At 51.6% G+C, this 14,735-nt stretch overlaps 1 protein-coding gene across 1 annotated transcript in view; it reads right to left on the reverse strand.

The window, feature by feature from the left end:
- The window catches only part of CDH23 (cadherin-related 23), a 523,436-nt gene that overhangs the window by 704 nt on the left and 507,997 nt on the right, over window positions 1–14,735 (reverse strand). The window contains exons 51-67 of the mRNA XM_006889037.1: window positions 12,385–12,504; window positions 10,448–10,625; window positions 10,091–10,302; window positions 7,519–7,710; window positions 7,037–7,150; window positions 6,241–6,370; window positions 5,894–6,145; window positions 5,649–5,810; window positions 3,376–3,632; window positions 2,915–3,012; window positions 2,439–2,559; window positions 2,269–2,348; window positions 2,111–2,151; window positions 1,972–2,032; window positions 1,113–1,242; window positions 851–973; window positions 383–487 (exon numbers count right to left, since the gene is read on the reverse strand). Coding sequence (XP_006889099.1) covers window positions 383–487; window positions 851–973; window positions 1,113–1,242; window positions 1,972–2,032; window positions 2,111–2,151; window positions 2,269–2,348; window positions 2,439–2,559; window positions 2,915–3,012; window positions 3,376–3,632; window positions 5,649–5,810; window positions 5,894–6,145; window positions 6,241–6,370; window positions 7,037–7,150; window positions 7,519–7,710; window positions 10,091–10,302; window positions 10,448–10,625; window positions 12,385–12,504 — 2,376 coding nt within the window. The remainder of the gene's footprint in view (window positions 1–382; window positions 488–850; window positions 974–1,112; window positions 1,243–1,971; window positions 2,033–2,110; window positions 2,152–2,268; window positions 2,349–2,438; window positions 2,560–2,914; window positions 3,013–3,375; window positions 3,633–5,648; window positions 5,811–5,893; window positions 6,146–6,240; window positions 6,371–7,036; window positions 7,151–7,518; window positions 7,711–10,090; window positions 10,303–10,447; window positions 10,626–12,384; window positions 12,505–14,735) is intronic.

The raw sequence follows: 14,735 nt of genomic DNA on the forward strand, positions 1-14,735 counted from the left end.
CGTTTCTTTAATCCTGCATAAACTAGCTAGGGCTGTTCTTTTTGCTGTAGCCAATTTCAATTGGGTATATGAGGGCCTGGCAAGAAAGGAATGTTCCTGTAAAGTCTGACAGGTAATAGTTAACACCCTTGACCACTGCAGGCAAGCACAGCCCGCTTCCTAGAATGATACCATCACTCCGTACTATCTTTGAGGCTCCTCAAATCTGAGCAGCACTGTACCCCACCCCTGTGAATAAAAAGCCCCACAAAGCCCAGAAAGTAGAGCCTGCAGTCTGACTTTCCCGGTCCCTGCCACTGCTGAGCTGCAGAGTCTCTGAGAAGGGCAGCAGGAGGAAGCACCCCCAGGTCTGGGGCACAGCACACAGCTCCCGCCCCGCTACCTCAGAGATGGAGGAGTGGCAGGAAGAGGCTTTTTGCACCATCCGCTGTGCAAAGAGCTTTTTGAGCCGCAGGTAATCCTCCAGGACCACCTTCAGCAATGAGCCCTGGGGGAGGGAGAGGGTTACCTCCCCACCAAGGCCCTCTGCTGTCCTAGGCTCACCCCATGTGGACAGAGGTGATGGAGGGGGACTGGGAGTCACTCAAGGGTGTACAAGTGTCTGGTCCTAGAGCAGAGGACTGAAGCTGATGAGAGGCCTCAGCCAGGGCCCAGAGGAGTGCACCATGGAGCCCCACCTCGGCTGCTGCAGCCAGACCACCTCCCCAGCCCCTGTGCTCACTCTGCCCTGGCAGAGGGCTGTGTCTAGCTGAGCCTGGGGGTGAGGACCAAGGTGTTTCCTAGGCATCACCCCCTCCCCACATCCTTAGGAGCAGGGGTCTGGTTGTGGGAACTGATGGCAGGACCTCACCTTAATGGGCCCCTCCCGAATGATCTGGCCCAGCTTGGCAATATTGTCATATTCCTGGAGGGCTGCCCGCAGGTACCGGTCATCATCAGGCTTGACCGCTGCTGGCTCACGCCCAAAAGTTCCCTGAGAAGACGGGGTCATTAGCTGGAGCAGAGTTGAATCCCAGACCCTTAACCACCTATGGCAGAGGACCACCCCCAAAAGACCCAAGTCTGTGGCCAGTGGCAAGGACCTGCCCCACGCCCGCACTCTGCCAGCTCACGTGGGTGCGGGTGGGGCTGTTCCACAGGTCTGCGATCTCGCTCAGGTTCTCCGGCAGGTCGTCCTCATGCTCAGCCTGGGCAGCCAGTTCCAGGTTCCGGCAGAAAGGATCCAGCCACACTGGGTTGGCCCTGTGGGTTGGGGCCAGGGCACAGATGCCTTCCTAGACTCACTCCTCACGTCTGCCCTTCATCCTGACCACCCACAGCATCCTTCCACCCCAGGGTCCCGAGAGATCAGGATGACAAATCAGTCTAGGTCAGCTCACTTCACAGAAGGTGACTACATCTGTGTTCCTGAAACTCACAATGGGGCATAGATCTCACCCTGCACCAGGCGGCCACCTCTACACCCTCATAATCCTGTGTACAACTAGGGCTGTTCTTTTTGCTGTAGCCAATTTCAATTGGGTATGAGGGCCTGGCAAGAAAGGAATGTTCCTGTAAAGTCTGACACGTAATAGTTGACACCCTTGACCACTGTAGGCAAGCACAGCCTGCTTCCTAGAACGACATCATCCCTCCGTAATATCTTTGAGGCTCCTCAAATCTGAGCAGCACTGTACCCCACCCCTGTGAATAAAAAGCCCCACAAAGCCCGGAAAGTAGAGCCTGCAGTCTGACTTTCCCGGTCCCTGCCACTGCTGTGGCCCTGGCTGCAAAGTCCCTGAGAAGGGCAGCAGAAGGAAGCACCCCCAGGTCTAGGGCAGGGGAGGGTGGGAGCACGTGCCAGCCCAGCAGAGGGTGCCCACGCTCCAAGTTTACACCAGTCTGTGCTCCCTCGGTGTTTGCGGGGCTGCCGGGAATCCGTGCCAGCTGTGTCCCAGAGGGTACAGGGCAGGGCTAGGGCCCCCCACTCACCCATCAAAGGAGTACTTGTTAGTGTTGGGCATGTCCATGATGTCAATGAAGCCTCGATTCCCTGCAGGGAAACAGGGTGTGGAGGAGGGGTATGTCCAGCCGTGTGAGTGATGTCCACTCTGCTGTGGTCCTTGCTTACCTGCAGAACCAGCCACGATGGCTTTGAGCTTCCTCTTGTGTCTGGAGGGAGCAGAAAGCGCGGGTGAGGGGCCTGGGTGGGCATCTCGGCCCCACCGCCCCCTGGCTGTCCCGGAGCAGGGGTCCAGGCTGGCCGGTGGGAGGAGCGAGGGCACTCACATGGTCCTGTAGTACCAATTCATGATGATGAACAGCATGGCCGCCAGGAGGAGGAGAATGGCCAGGACGATGATCGCCATCTGGGGAGGCAGGACAGGGGTGATGTGGGCGGTACCCAGCCACCCGCAGGGAGCGCAGCCAGGGCTGTGGGGACGGTGGCCTAGGGCTACCTGCAGGGCAGACATGTCGTCTGGTAGCCGGACAGAGATGGCCGGCTGCACATCCAGGACGTTGTAGTTCCGGAAAAGATTGCGCAGCTGCTCCTTGTTCTCGTCGATCATTTGGATCACCCTGGATGAGAGGCCTGCGCCTTGGTGCCCGCGGTCACCGGCCCTGAGAAGCTCGCACGCTCCCACCCTGAGCTCCCAAAGGTCAGTCACCACCCTCACTCGGGAGCCGTTCAAAGCTAGGCTGGCTAGCTTCACACCTTCCAGGGCTCCAATACCTTCATCGAGGATCCTACTTGATCCTTACAACATACCCATTCCCCAAACAGGGCAAGTAAGGCACAGAAGGGCAGAACTCATGTTATACCCAAACCATGCTAGCCCGCCCAACTCTGGGGGAGACCTTGCACAGCAGGCCTGGAGCTATGTCCTCGCCCCCCAGGACTGGCATACACAGTCCAAGTGCAGGCCCTACCCACCGGTCAACGTCCAGAATTCGGTTAGTGTCCCGGTTCACCACGTGGATGAGCAGCTCCGTTTGTGCAAAGTTCACTCGACCTTTCTTGTCCACGTGGAACTAGGTAAGAAGGGGTGCTGTGGACACTGTGGTCTGGGCTAGGCTGACCCCGTGGAAACCATGCGGTGCCCCTCCAGTGAGAACCCCATCTCCACGGATGCTCAGGGAGGCCCAAGCACAGTGCCAACTGCATCATCACTGGCACTGGCTGCCCATTTTATAGATGAGGAAGCTGTGGCCTAGAGACCTAAAAGGGCTTTTGGGGGTCTAAGTAATGACTGAGGGGTCATATACCCCCATCTCATGCACGTGAATGTCTGCCACACTCACACCCCCCACCCCGGTCTCTCTGGAATGCCCTGGCCTGTGGCCTGCCCTGGCCATATTCTCTCTTTCCCAGGCCAGAGTGGGCCCCCTGGCCACCTGCACGTCGTCAGTGTTGACGATGGCGCCTGTGATGTTGGACAGCAGGCGGATGAATTCCTCCTCGAAGCCACGCACACGGTCAGGGATCTCGTTAATGACAATCTTGACACGCTGGTCGTCCCTCAGGATGTAGATGCCGATAATGGCCGTGTCGTTGTGGCCTGCCAGGTCCCTGGCTACGATGTCCACCACGAAGTAGCCAGGGCTGTAGGCCATGAAGAGGTCAAAGGTGCGCAGGATGCCGTCCACGCTCCCTGCGGGGAGAGCTCATGGGTGGGACAGGCACGACTTGAGGCCAAGGGGAGGTAACACACCAAGGGGACCAAACTCAGGGGGCAAATGGTCCAGGGCCCAGCAGGAGCCAAGAGGACAGCGGGGACAGGAACTGCTGGTGAAGGGGCCACGGCTTGTGCTGCAGTTACCACCATGAGGTAATGAATGGTAGACGTTTTCTAGAGAAGCTGGTCATTCACATCTTTTTATGCAAATATACCTTTATTTTAAACTACCAACCTAGGTTGTTATTTAAATACTTTATGCATTAAACAAATACAATGTGGACTGCAGTCCAGGGCAATGAACGTGGTCCCCTACCTGTTACCTTGCTGAGATCCTGTGCCACTTCTGAGCCACCTCAGTGCCTCTCTCTCTGTGTCCCTCATCTCCCTCACATAACACACACAACACCCCCTCTGAATTCTATTAACACAGGAGAGTGATGACCAGAGGGGATCACAGTAGTCTTAAAGACTGTAGACCTGGGTTCAAAATCTACAACTTTCTAACTATGGAGCCTCGACAAGTGATGCAGCATCTGAATCATTCAAGAGCAGAGGCAGCTCAGAAGAGAGAGGGCAGCTAGTTGTGTGATCTGAGAAGCCGTCTTGGAAGAGGTGTCCTGTGCAGTATTTCAAAGGATGAGAGAGGAGAAGCAGTCCAGAAAGTGAAGCCAGAAGGGGCAGTGGCCCAGGAGAATATAGGGTAGAGGGAACGGAGTAGCTGAGCTTGGCTGGAAATGGGGCCCTTGAGAAAAGGAGCAGGGTGCAGAGCCGGAAAGAGGGATTGAGGGAGGCTCTGAACATCTAGCCGGAGGGTGTGAATTGAGTTCCACAAACAAGGAAGAGCAGGGAAGGTTAGGGCAGTAGGACATGTGAGAGGATCAACTATTCAGACATTGTTCAGTGTAAGTGTGCACGCTGATTTCTGGCTCTCTCAGGTCTAAGGTGTGCCTGATCCAACGCCACAGACTTTGCAATTCCCTCATATATATGTAAGTGTTGGACGATGAATAAGGTTAAGACTGAAAAATAACTGATGTCTTTGGAATGCGGCGTTGGTGAAGAATACTGAATTACCAGCGTTTGCCAAAAGAACAAGTAAAACTATGCTGGAAGAAGCTCAGCTAGAGTGCTTCTTAGAAATGATGTTGGTGAGACTTCATCTCACGTACTTGGGGCCCATTACCTGTAGTGGTAAATGAGATGCATTGACACAGCGCCTGCTACAGTGGGGTTAAAGCACCAGAGAGATGGTGAAGATGGCACAGGATGGGGCAAAATTCCAAACTGTTGTGCACAGGGCTACTATGAGTCAGAGTGGACACGACAGCAACATCGGGAAAGCTCAGCCCCTGGACAAAGACATCGTGCTTGGTAAAGTAGAGAAGAGGGAGATTCTCAGTGAGATGAACTGTTGCAGCACAATGGGATTAAGTACAGCTGTGCTTGGAAGAGTGGTGCAGGATCAGACAGTGTCCCAGGTAAGTGCTGCGTAGACAGAGCTGATCTGACCTCTAACAATAAAAAGGACACAGCATAATGCTGGTTACTGAGGAGGGTGAGGCACACACGTGTGGAAGGACAGAAGATACGGAAAGAATGCTAGAAAGATGGGCAGATAAATGGGTCGACAGATGAAATGGGTTATAAAATAATGAAGGATGGCCAGATGGAAGGATGGATAAATGGATAAGGGGATGGAAAGGAGGAAGAAAGAAAAGAAAGGTGAGTGGACAGAAGCAGGGATAGAGGGACAGATACATTAGGGAACACAAGATAACAATGACTAGCTCATTGAGTAATAGATGGAAGGATGCCAGCGGGATAAAGAAATGGTTAGCTGGATGGCCAGATAGATTAATGGAAGGCTAGCTTGGCTGACTGAATGGACAGACACTACCTACCATCCAGACCCCATAACCTCTGGACTATATAGTGCATGCAGTGACTGAGCTCCTAGCTAGAGGTCACCATGCGTGACCAGGTCCCTACCCATGGTGAAGACCTGGCCCACATCCTCTGAGTCATTGGCAAGGGCCCGGAAGTAGTGGATGGCTAGGATGCTGTAGAAGACCAGACTGTTGTTGCCAATGTCTGCATCCAAGGCCAGAACCTGGATCAACTCTGAGCCCATCTTGGCATCAGTGGCCACTCCTGCAAGAACAGGCAAGTGGGTATAAGTGGTGCACCAGAAGCTGCCCCCTGCATGCTCCATGCCAAGGCTCCAGCCCCTGCACCTGCTGTGTACTCGGCCTTGGTGAACCTTGGTGGCTGGTCATTGATGTCTTCCAACACGACCCGCACCTCCTGCAGGGTGAGGTCAACAAGCAGGTCGAGGGCTGGGGAGGGCCCACGGGGAGGAGTCCAGCTGCGATTGCTTGAGGCCTTGACGATGAAGGAGAAGAGAGCCTCCCGCTCCCGGTCCAGGTCCCGAAGCACCAGCAGACGCCCGTCGGGCTGCAGATGGAAGTTCTTCTCTTCGTTGCCAGCTGGGGGTGGGACCAGGGCACAGGGTCAGTGCCAGGCCCCATGCAGGCCTTCACCAACCCCAGATTGGGTTGGCATCAGCCCCAGTGGGGCCCACCTGCGATGAAGTAGTACACGATGGCATTGGAGCCCTCGTCTGCGTCCACGGCGCCCGTCACGTTGCCCACAAGGGTGCCGCGTGGTGAGTGCTCAGGCACCGTCAGCAGCTGGTACTGGGGGCTGCCTTTCTGCAGGGTGAAGGGAGCTGCCGTCACAGGAGGGAGGGATGCGCTCCCACCTTGTGCCCAAGGGTCCTGGTTAGTGCCTCTGTGTGGGTGCCAAAGGGGTTCATCGCCTAAGCCGCAGGGGAAAGCAGAGCTGCTATGACTCCAGGTAAGCAAAAGCTGGGAGAAGCCAGCTCTGTCCATGGGGAGTGTCGTCTGGTGACATGCTCCACAATGTATAGGACTGAGCTTGGCGAGCCTTCAGACATCCCCAGCACCTAGACCAGCGCTGGGCAGAGTGGTGGGTGCTCAGTCTGTGCAGTGAGACTCACACCGTCACCCAGGAACATGACATCACAGGTGTACACAGGAAGAAAAACCAGTGAGCCAGAGTCTCGTCCCAAGAGGCCCACAGCCCTGCTGCCTGACTTTCCTCCAGCCCCAGCTCAATAAAGCTGAGCTGATGTTCCCTTCTCTTGTGTGCACGTTTGGGTGTAAATTCAAGACTTTCAGCTCCAGGAGCCAAGGTCCCCTGGCTTTCCTCTTCTGAAAGGTCCGCTATACAATGCACCCATAGGCTGTGTATGTAACCACGTGTATGAACCAGCGCTGTGCGTGTAGATGGACACACGTGCTGGTCATCTGCAAGTCCCAGGGGGACATGACTGGCACAGGGGATAGGCAGCTTACGGGGGGCCTCACGAAGAGGGGCTCATTGTCGTCGATGTCCTCCAGAGCGACCTGCAGCGGCTGCATGGTCTCATAGGGCACCGGCTGGCCCAGGTCGCTGGCCACCAGGATGAGCTGGGGTGAGAGGAGGGTAGTTGGACAGGGAAGGTGGCGTGAAGGGGATACGTGGGAAAGTTGTTGTTGGCTTAGGGCCTCAAGCAGGCAGTCAGACCCCAGTGACATTCTTGCTGAGAGTTGGTGGAGCCCCGCCCCAACAGGGGAAGTTCCGCCCCCAGGGTCCAGGCCCCGCCCCAACAAGGGAAGTCCCGCCCCCAGAGTCCCATCCCCCATCCAAGGAGGAAAGCCCCTCCCCAGCAAGGGAAGTCTCGTCCAGGGTCCCTCCCCCAAGTGGGCTGAACAGATAGGAAGTCCCGCCCCTCGCCAGTCCTCCCAAGGCCCCACCCACAGCAGGAAAAGCCCCGCCTCCAGGCCCCGCCCCTTACGCTATACACCGCCTGCTTCTCACGGTCCAGACGCTGCGCGGTCTGGATGAGGCCACTGATAGGGTCAATGGTGAAGTATTCCCAGTCCCGATTGCCAGCCGTCTTCAGAAAGCTGTAGCGCACCGCCCCGTTGAGGCCCTCGTCCTTGTCGGTGGCGTAGACCTCGTACACGTTGGATCGGAGCGGGATCTCCTGCAGGATGAGGATGGAGTAGGAGGGAGGAAGCGAGGCTCCTGGAGGATTGGGGATTTCGGCTCCCAGCCCCTGACGGAGCGTGTGCTCCTTCTGTGTAGATGATACGCCCTTCCAGCAAGTTCAAGTCGTGCAGACTGCCTGACTGGACACTCTCTGGATCTGAGCATCTGTTTCCAGCACTCCAACCCAAAGCCTGCCTGGGCCCAGCTTGCTTTGAGTTGATTACCTTCCTGCAGCTGACCCCATCCTGTCCCTCTGCAGCATGCTGAGGTTGAGTGAACAGAGGGGCAGCCCAAGAGCTGACACCACAACTGCCTTTGTTCCTCTGTCTGTCTTGCCGGTCACAGCCACTTTGGGTATTTCCGTATGACATCACCCATCCTAGGCGGTGGCCGAAATGGGGGGACCCACAGACAGGGTGACTTGGTAGAAGACTACATGCTTGGATTCTAGTCTATAACTAAGCCACCAAGTGTGCCACCAAGCCATGCAGAGACTCTCACAGTCTCTTCTGGATTCCTTTAAGTCTAAGATATAAGTAACCCTAACAGAAATCAAACATGGGCCTATGATAAGATTCCTGGGAGAGAGAGAGTGTCTTTGTTTTTAGTTGACAAATAATCAGCTCAAGCAGTCTCATTGCTCATCTCACTGGCTGTGGCAATCAGAAGCTCCACATGGAAGTTACTCTAATTAATAAAAAACAGAATGACAAATAGATAATTACTTAACAAATTCTAGTTGCTTGAAAGACATAAATCTTTCCAAACATGAGGACTTTGAAGGGAAAAACCTTAGTAGACAGAGCCTTTGGAGTGGAAAAGAACTAGATTATTATTAATTTATAACCTGTCTCACAAATAGGATCCGAAACAGCGTACAGGAAGGAATAAATTATAGAAAGATTGAATATGGTAAAAATTCAAGGTAAAGAAAAAAAAAGAAGAAGAGTAAACAGGAAAGTGGAAGCTGAGCAGTGGAAGGTAAATTGTGTGCCTCAAGTCCCTTCAGGGCCATTCAGGGCAGTTGGCCTCTCTGAGCTCCCTAGCAGGCAAAGCAAAGAGGGATACTCATTCACTGTAGATATGACAGTAGAGCCAAGGTAAGAGCAAATCACAAGGTATTTCCTAAAGCTCAGCTCTGGGAGAAATTTTTCCCACATGAACTCAAAGGGGGCCAGAGAGGGACAAGTACTAACATTCTGAGATGCAAAGATCTGCGGGCAATAAATGTGTGGGAGACAATCAAAGAAATAAGAGCTGCAACACAAACAGATATGAACACACATATTCACTGCAGCAGTATTCACAACAGCAAAGTGATAGAAATAACCCAGGTGTCCATCAGCAGACGAAATGGATAAAGGAACAACGGTGCATTCATTCACAAGATGGAGGATTAGAAAACACTAAAGAATGTGAAACACTGCACAACACAACGAATCAAGAGGAAATTGTGCTGAGTGACATAGTCATTCAGTCTCAAAAGAATAATTACATCACAAACAGGTCCACAATTATAAAAAGCTAAGCAAATGTTTGCCCACAGATAGGATAGTTCCTGGATGGCTACCAGAGATGGGAAGGGAGGGAGAGGGGAGTAAATATTAATAAATAGATGTTAGATGAAGGGAAAGATAATATACAATAAGGGGTTGATGTAATAAATTACACTGTAATTTATTACTAAAATTAACTGTGTATAACTGTTTGAATAAAAACCCTATATGATTTGTAAACTTTCATGCAAAACAATGTATTTAGACAAAAGAAGCATTTGGAGCTTGAACTAGAAGAAGGGGAGGGCAGGAAACAAAAGCATCCTTCCTCCATCTTTCCATGGCAGTGGAGACCAAGGGATGAGAGGAGAGTCGGAGAGATTCTGGAACCTCAGCCACTTCCTCCTGTTTCTTATTCCGGTACCCATCCTCAGTTCCCCGGGCTGTCTCCACACACGTACCAGCAGGAAAAGCAGGCAGACAGAAGGGCATGGGTGTTTATTTTGGGCCTCATATGGAGGAAGTGGGTGACTGGGAGACTGTCCTTAGCAGTCATCTGAGAGCAAGAGACAGGGCATCTATGATCATCATTTCCACTTTGCAGAGGAAAAAATAGATTTCGAGAAGCAACTTGCTTGAGGTCATTTGGCTGGTAAGTGATAGACCTGGACTCAGAGCAGAGCTTTGCCAGCACAGCCTGTGCTACTAACCACTTCTCTATACTGTCCTGCTGGTGCTGGGCATGTCTGATCCCTCCTTTGGCCTCAGTTTCCCCACCCTCACAGCAGGACCCTTTCCAGCCTCCCAGGCCACCACCGGACTGGATATTGGAAGGGAGATGCTGGTGGGAGGAGTCTCCGGCCTGAGGTGTGGCAATACCTCTTTGATGTGTAGGATGGTACCGTTGGGTGGGCGCACGAAGACCGGGCGGTTGTCATTGACGTCAATCACCTCCACCAGGAGCATGGTGGTGCCCCAGAGGGGAGGCTCCCCACCATCTGTGGCTACCACGGTCAGGTTGAACCTCTCGTAGGACTGCAGGGGCCGCTTGGTGGTCACCAGGCCTGACTCCATGTCCACATAGAAGGCCTCTGGCAGGTGGGGCAGGGAGGCAAGTGCATGGGGCGTGGCTCCGCTACTCCTTCCCAACCCTCCCTTTGTGGGTGTCGGGCTGCAGGCTATGCAGCCTGACCCTCCCCATCCCACAGGGTACCACTGATGTACAGGACAGGCTACCTGCACCAGGGCCTTCCAGGGAGTAGGCCAGTTCTGCATTGGAGCCCTCATCCTGGTCGGTGGCCATCATGGTGATGACCGAGGTGCCCGCTGGCTCGTTCTCATACACGCTTGTGCTGAACTGGGGCTTGGAGAACTGTGGTCGGCAGTCATTGACGTCCAGCACCTGGATCACCACCTACAGGGCAGGTGGAGGTCATGAGTGTGTTACATCTGGGGACCTTGTCACACAGGAGGAGGCCAGAGTGAAGGATGGCTGGGTGCCCACTGGAGGCTGAGAACCAAGGCACTTTGCCCCTGCTATGCCTCAGTTCCCTTGCTGTGTGTGTGGGGAGGCAGCAGGGCCTTATTTTTCAGGGTCCTAGTGAGGCCCCCTCATAGTTATGTAGGTTGGATCCTTCACAGTGCCCAGCTGTACTTGACAGCTGGTGGCTCGCAGGTAAACTGTGTTGGGTCCCTTGCTCCCTCTATTTTTGTCTTTTTTTCTCCTCCCAACAAAGAATACCCTTATAAATCTATGCCTTTGAGTGGCAGTGCTGGAGAAGAGTACTGAATATCCCATGGAATGGCCAAGAGAATAGGTTGGTCCTGGAGAAAGGGAAACCAGCATACTCCCTGGAGGCAAGGGTGGTAAAACTCAATCTCACATACTTTGGGCATTGTTGGGAGGGGTCAGTCCTTGGAGAAGGACATCATGCTTGGAAGGGTGGAGGGTCAGTGCAATAGATGGACTGACATGGTGACTGTAGCGATAGGGTCAAGTGCAATGGAGAAGGTAAGGCTGGCTCAGGAAAGGATGAGGTCAGAGCAGTTGTCCATAAGGTCGCTGTGAGTCACAGAGGACTCGGCAGCACATAACAACAGCAACAACTTGTCTAGCCCTGAATGCTGATCCGCTGTGATTCCTCCACTCCCTAAGGTTGGCTCCTGACTTGGACTTACATATGACCCCACAGCCTGTGCTGGGTCCCGGGGAAACATCAGATGGTTAGTCCTATTTTTCCTGACTGCTAAGCTCCTCCCTGGCCACAACTCTGCAGAGCAGCACTTTTTAGAACCCCTTTTAGTACACAAGCAACATTCACAGCCCCATCTTCCTCACGCCTCACCACCTTAGGAGACTGCCTCATCAATGGTGCCCCCTTTATACATTTGGCAACTGAGGGTCAGAGAGGTTCAATGACAAATGAAGTGGGATCTTAGACTTCTGATTCCAAATCCTGTACCTCCTACCACAAGGCAGGTGCATATGTGATGGGAACGAGATTCAAATGTCACTGTCCCTGTAATATTTCACTGGTCAAATGTCACTGTCCCTGTAATATATCACTGGGATCTTTCCTTCTACCTGCTAGAGATGGAGAATTCTGCTAGAAAGACTTGTCTTTGTCCACTCAGCAACCCCCTTCTCCCTCCTTCAGGAGAGCGTTTGTATTCTGAGTGATCAGGTTACTGTGTGAGAGAACTGATGCATATGCTCAGAAAGACTGGAGGAGGAGAAAGGGGAGGTGAGGAGAAACAAGAAAAAAAACAAAGCCTCAAGGTTTAGGATTCTGGATAAAAATGGGGACAGAGAGCTTAGGAGGTGACGTGCTAGTCTCAGCAACTGCGTGGAACTGGCATGAGAATGGGGCTTCATTAAGAGACAGAAATAAAGGGAATCATATTATAATGATGTGAGTACTGCTCTGTGTTTCTCCCGATATAACACTATGGAGACCTTGAGCCGTGTAGGGCCCCAGGCTCTCTCTTGGGTTATACCAGGTCATACCTCAAGCTTGTGGCACGGAGTCTCTCCCAGAGAGCCCCTGGTTCCTTAAGCCACAGCCATTGGAGCCCACTCAGCTAACTAACCTCTGGCCTCCTTCCAGCCACTACTTCTCCGAGAGGCCTGGTGACTTGGCTCTCGGTCATGTCCAAAGCCTTCGCTTCCTTACCTGCACTGAGTTTTCTCGCCGGTTGCTGGCCACATCTCCAGGGTTGTCTTTGGCCAAGGCAGTCAAGATATAGTGGTCCTTCCTCTCCCGGTCCAGCGAGGACAGCACATAGATGTCACCCTAGTGGAGAAAGATGGCTCCAGGACCTTCATTCATTCTACAGATATGCAATGAGCAGCCCCTGGTGTCAGGCACCGTTCTAGTCTTTAGAGATACAAGGTGAACAGAAAGACAAGCCCTGCCCCCAAGAAGTTGATATTCTCATGGGTTTTCTTGCCCTCACTATGCCATTCTACCTTGGTATGGCATGACAATCCAGCCTGGCACTCACTACCAGGATCGAGCCTTGCATACAACAGGTACTTAATAAATATTCCTTGTTCTTGGTGTCAGGCCAGGAACTATGCCCAGTTGCTTACACCCAGCAAGAAGGACTGAACTCGGCAGAAAGGGAGAATAGAGTGGGATGTGGACAGAAAGGGACGGTGGGAGAGAAAGTCTAGTTCTAGCCCCAACAAGTTGGGAAGGACCTGAACAGTCATCTTCCCCAAGACCGCAGACAGAAATTTTCTTTTTTTTCAAATTGTGATTTTTAACAAAAGTTTGGAGAAAAGTTGGGATTTTCATTCATTCATTGCTGCACATTTTCCTCCCTAGCCTTTGCAGGTCACTTAAAAAAAATTCATGTTGCATAATTTCCTTCCCCTGCTAGAAATTTTAACCTACTAGTAAGGAGCTGTGTTTGTTGATGTCAGAAAGACTCTGAATATTGCACTAGAATGCCGAGAAGCCAAGCAAAGGGAAGAGTTCAAGAAGTTAAGGAGCTGAGCAGAAGATTTCAAAAGGTAGCACAGGAAGAGAAAGAGAAGTATTACAATGATATGTGCAAAGAGCTGGTGTTAGAAAATCAAAAGGGCCGAACTTTCTCAGCATTCATTAAGAACAAATTCAAGCCTTGAGTTGCAATTCTTAAGGATGCTATGGACAGAATATTACATGATCCAGGAAGCATTAAAAGAAGATGGAAGGAGTATACAGAGTCATTGTACCAAAAGGAATTGGCTGACACAGAAGAACTGCATGAATCAGCATATGATCAAGAGCCAGTCGTGACAAAGGAGGAAGCTCAGGCTACTCTGAAGGACTTGACAGGAAAAAACAAAACAAAACAAAAAACAAAAACAACTAAGCCCCAGAACCAACTGACATATTTCAACAAAGAGATGCTGTCCTGCATGTGCTCACCAGACTGTGCCAAGAAATCTGGAAGACCTGACCAACTGACTGGAAGATAACCGTATTTATTCCTATCCAAAAAAAAAGGTGACCTGACAGAGTGCAAATTATCCTGACAGAGTGTGTAAATTATCAAACAATATCTCTAATATCCCACACAATCTAAAGCCTGCTGAAGTTTTTCCCAAAATGACTGCAACAGTACACTGATAGAGAACTATCAGAAATACAAGCTGGGTTTAGAAGTGGCTGTGGTCAATGTAATTATTATCACCAGTGCTATTCATTATTGTCAATGTCAAATGGATTTTGACTGAAAGCAACAAGTACCAGAGGAAAGTTTATCTGTGTTTCATTCACTATGCAAAAGCATTTGACTGTGTAGATCATAACAAACTGTGGCTAACCTTGAGACGAACGGGAATCCCAGAACACTTAATTGTGCTCATGCAAAACCTATACTTGGACCAGAAGGCAGTTGTCAGAACAGAGCAAGGAAATACTGCATGGTTCATAATTAGGAAATGAGTGCATCAGGGATGTGTTCTATCACCACACCTTTTCAATCTATATGTAGATCATTTGAGAAGCTAGACTTTATGAGGAGGAGTGTGGTATCAGGATTGGAGGAAGACTCTTCAACAACCTGCATTATGCAGATGATACAACCTTGCTTGCAGAAACAAAGGAGGACCTGAAGCATTGGCTGCAGAAGACCAAGGACTGCAGCCTTCAATATTGATTGAAGCATAACATCAAGAAGACAAAAATTCTCACCACTGGACCAAGTGGCAGCTCTACGATAGATGGAGAAGAGACTGAAGTTGTTAACAATTTCAGCTTGTTCAGCTCCACAATCAAATCTTGACACCAGCAGCCAGAAATTTAAATGAATTGCATTGGGGAAGTCTGATGTCAGGGGTCGCTCTAGAGTGCTGAGGAGCAATGAGGTCAATTTAGAGACTTAGGTGTGCCTGATCCAGATCATGGTCTTCACAATTACATGCTATCCATCAGACAACTGGATGAAGACTGACAGAAGAATTGATGGCTTTGAATTATGGTGCTGGAGAAGAGCACTGAACATACTATGACTGCCAGGAAAACAAATAGGT

Source organism: Elephantulus edwardii, unplaced genomic scaffold, assembly GCF_000299155.1.
Source record: "Elephantulus edwardii isolate Elephantulus edwardi_28Jun2011 unplaced genomic scaffold, EleEdw1.0 scaffold00074, whole genome shotgun sequence".
NCBI lineage: Eukaryota > Metazoa > Chordata > Mammalia > Macroscelidea > Macroscelididae > Elephantulus > Elephantulus edwardii.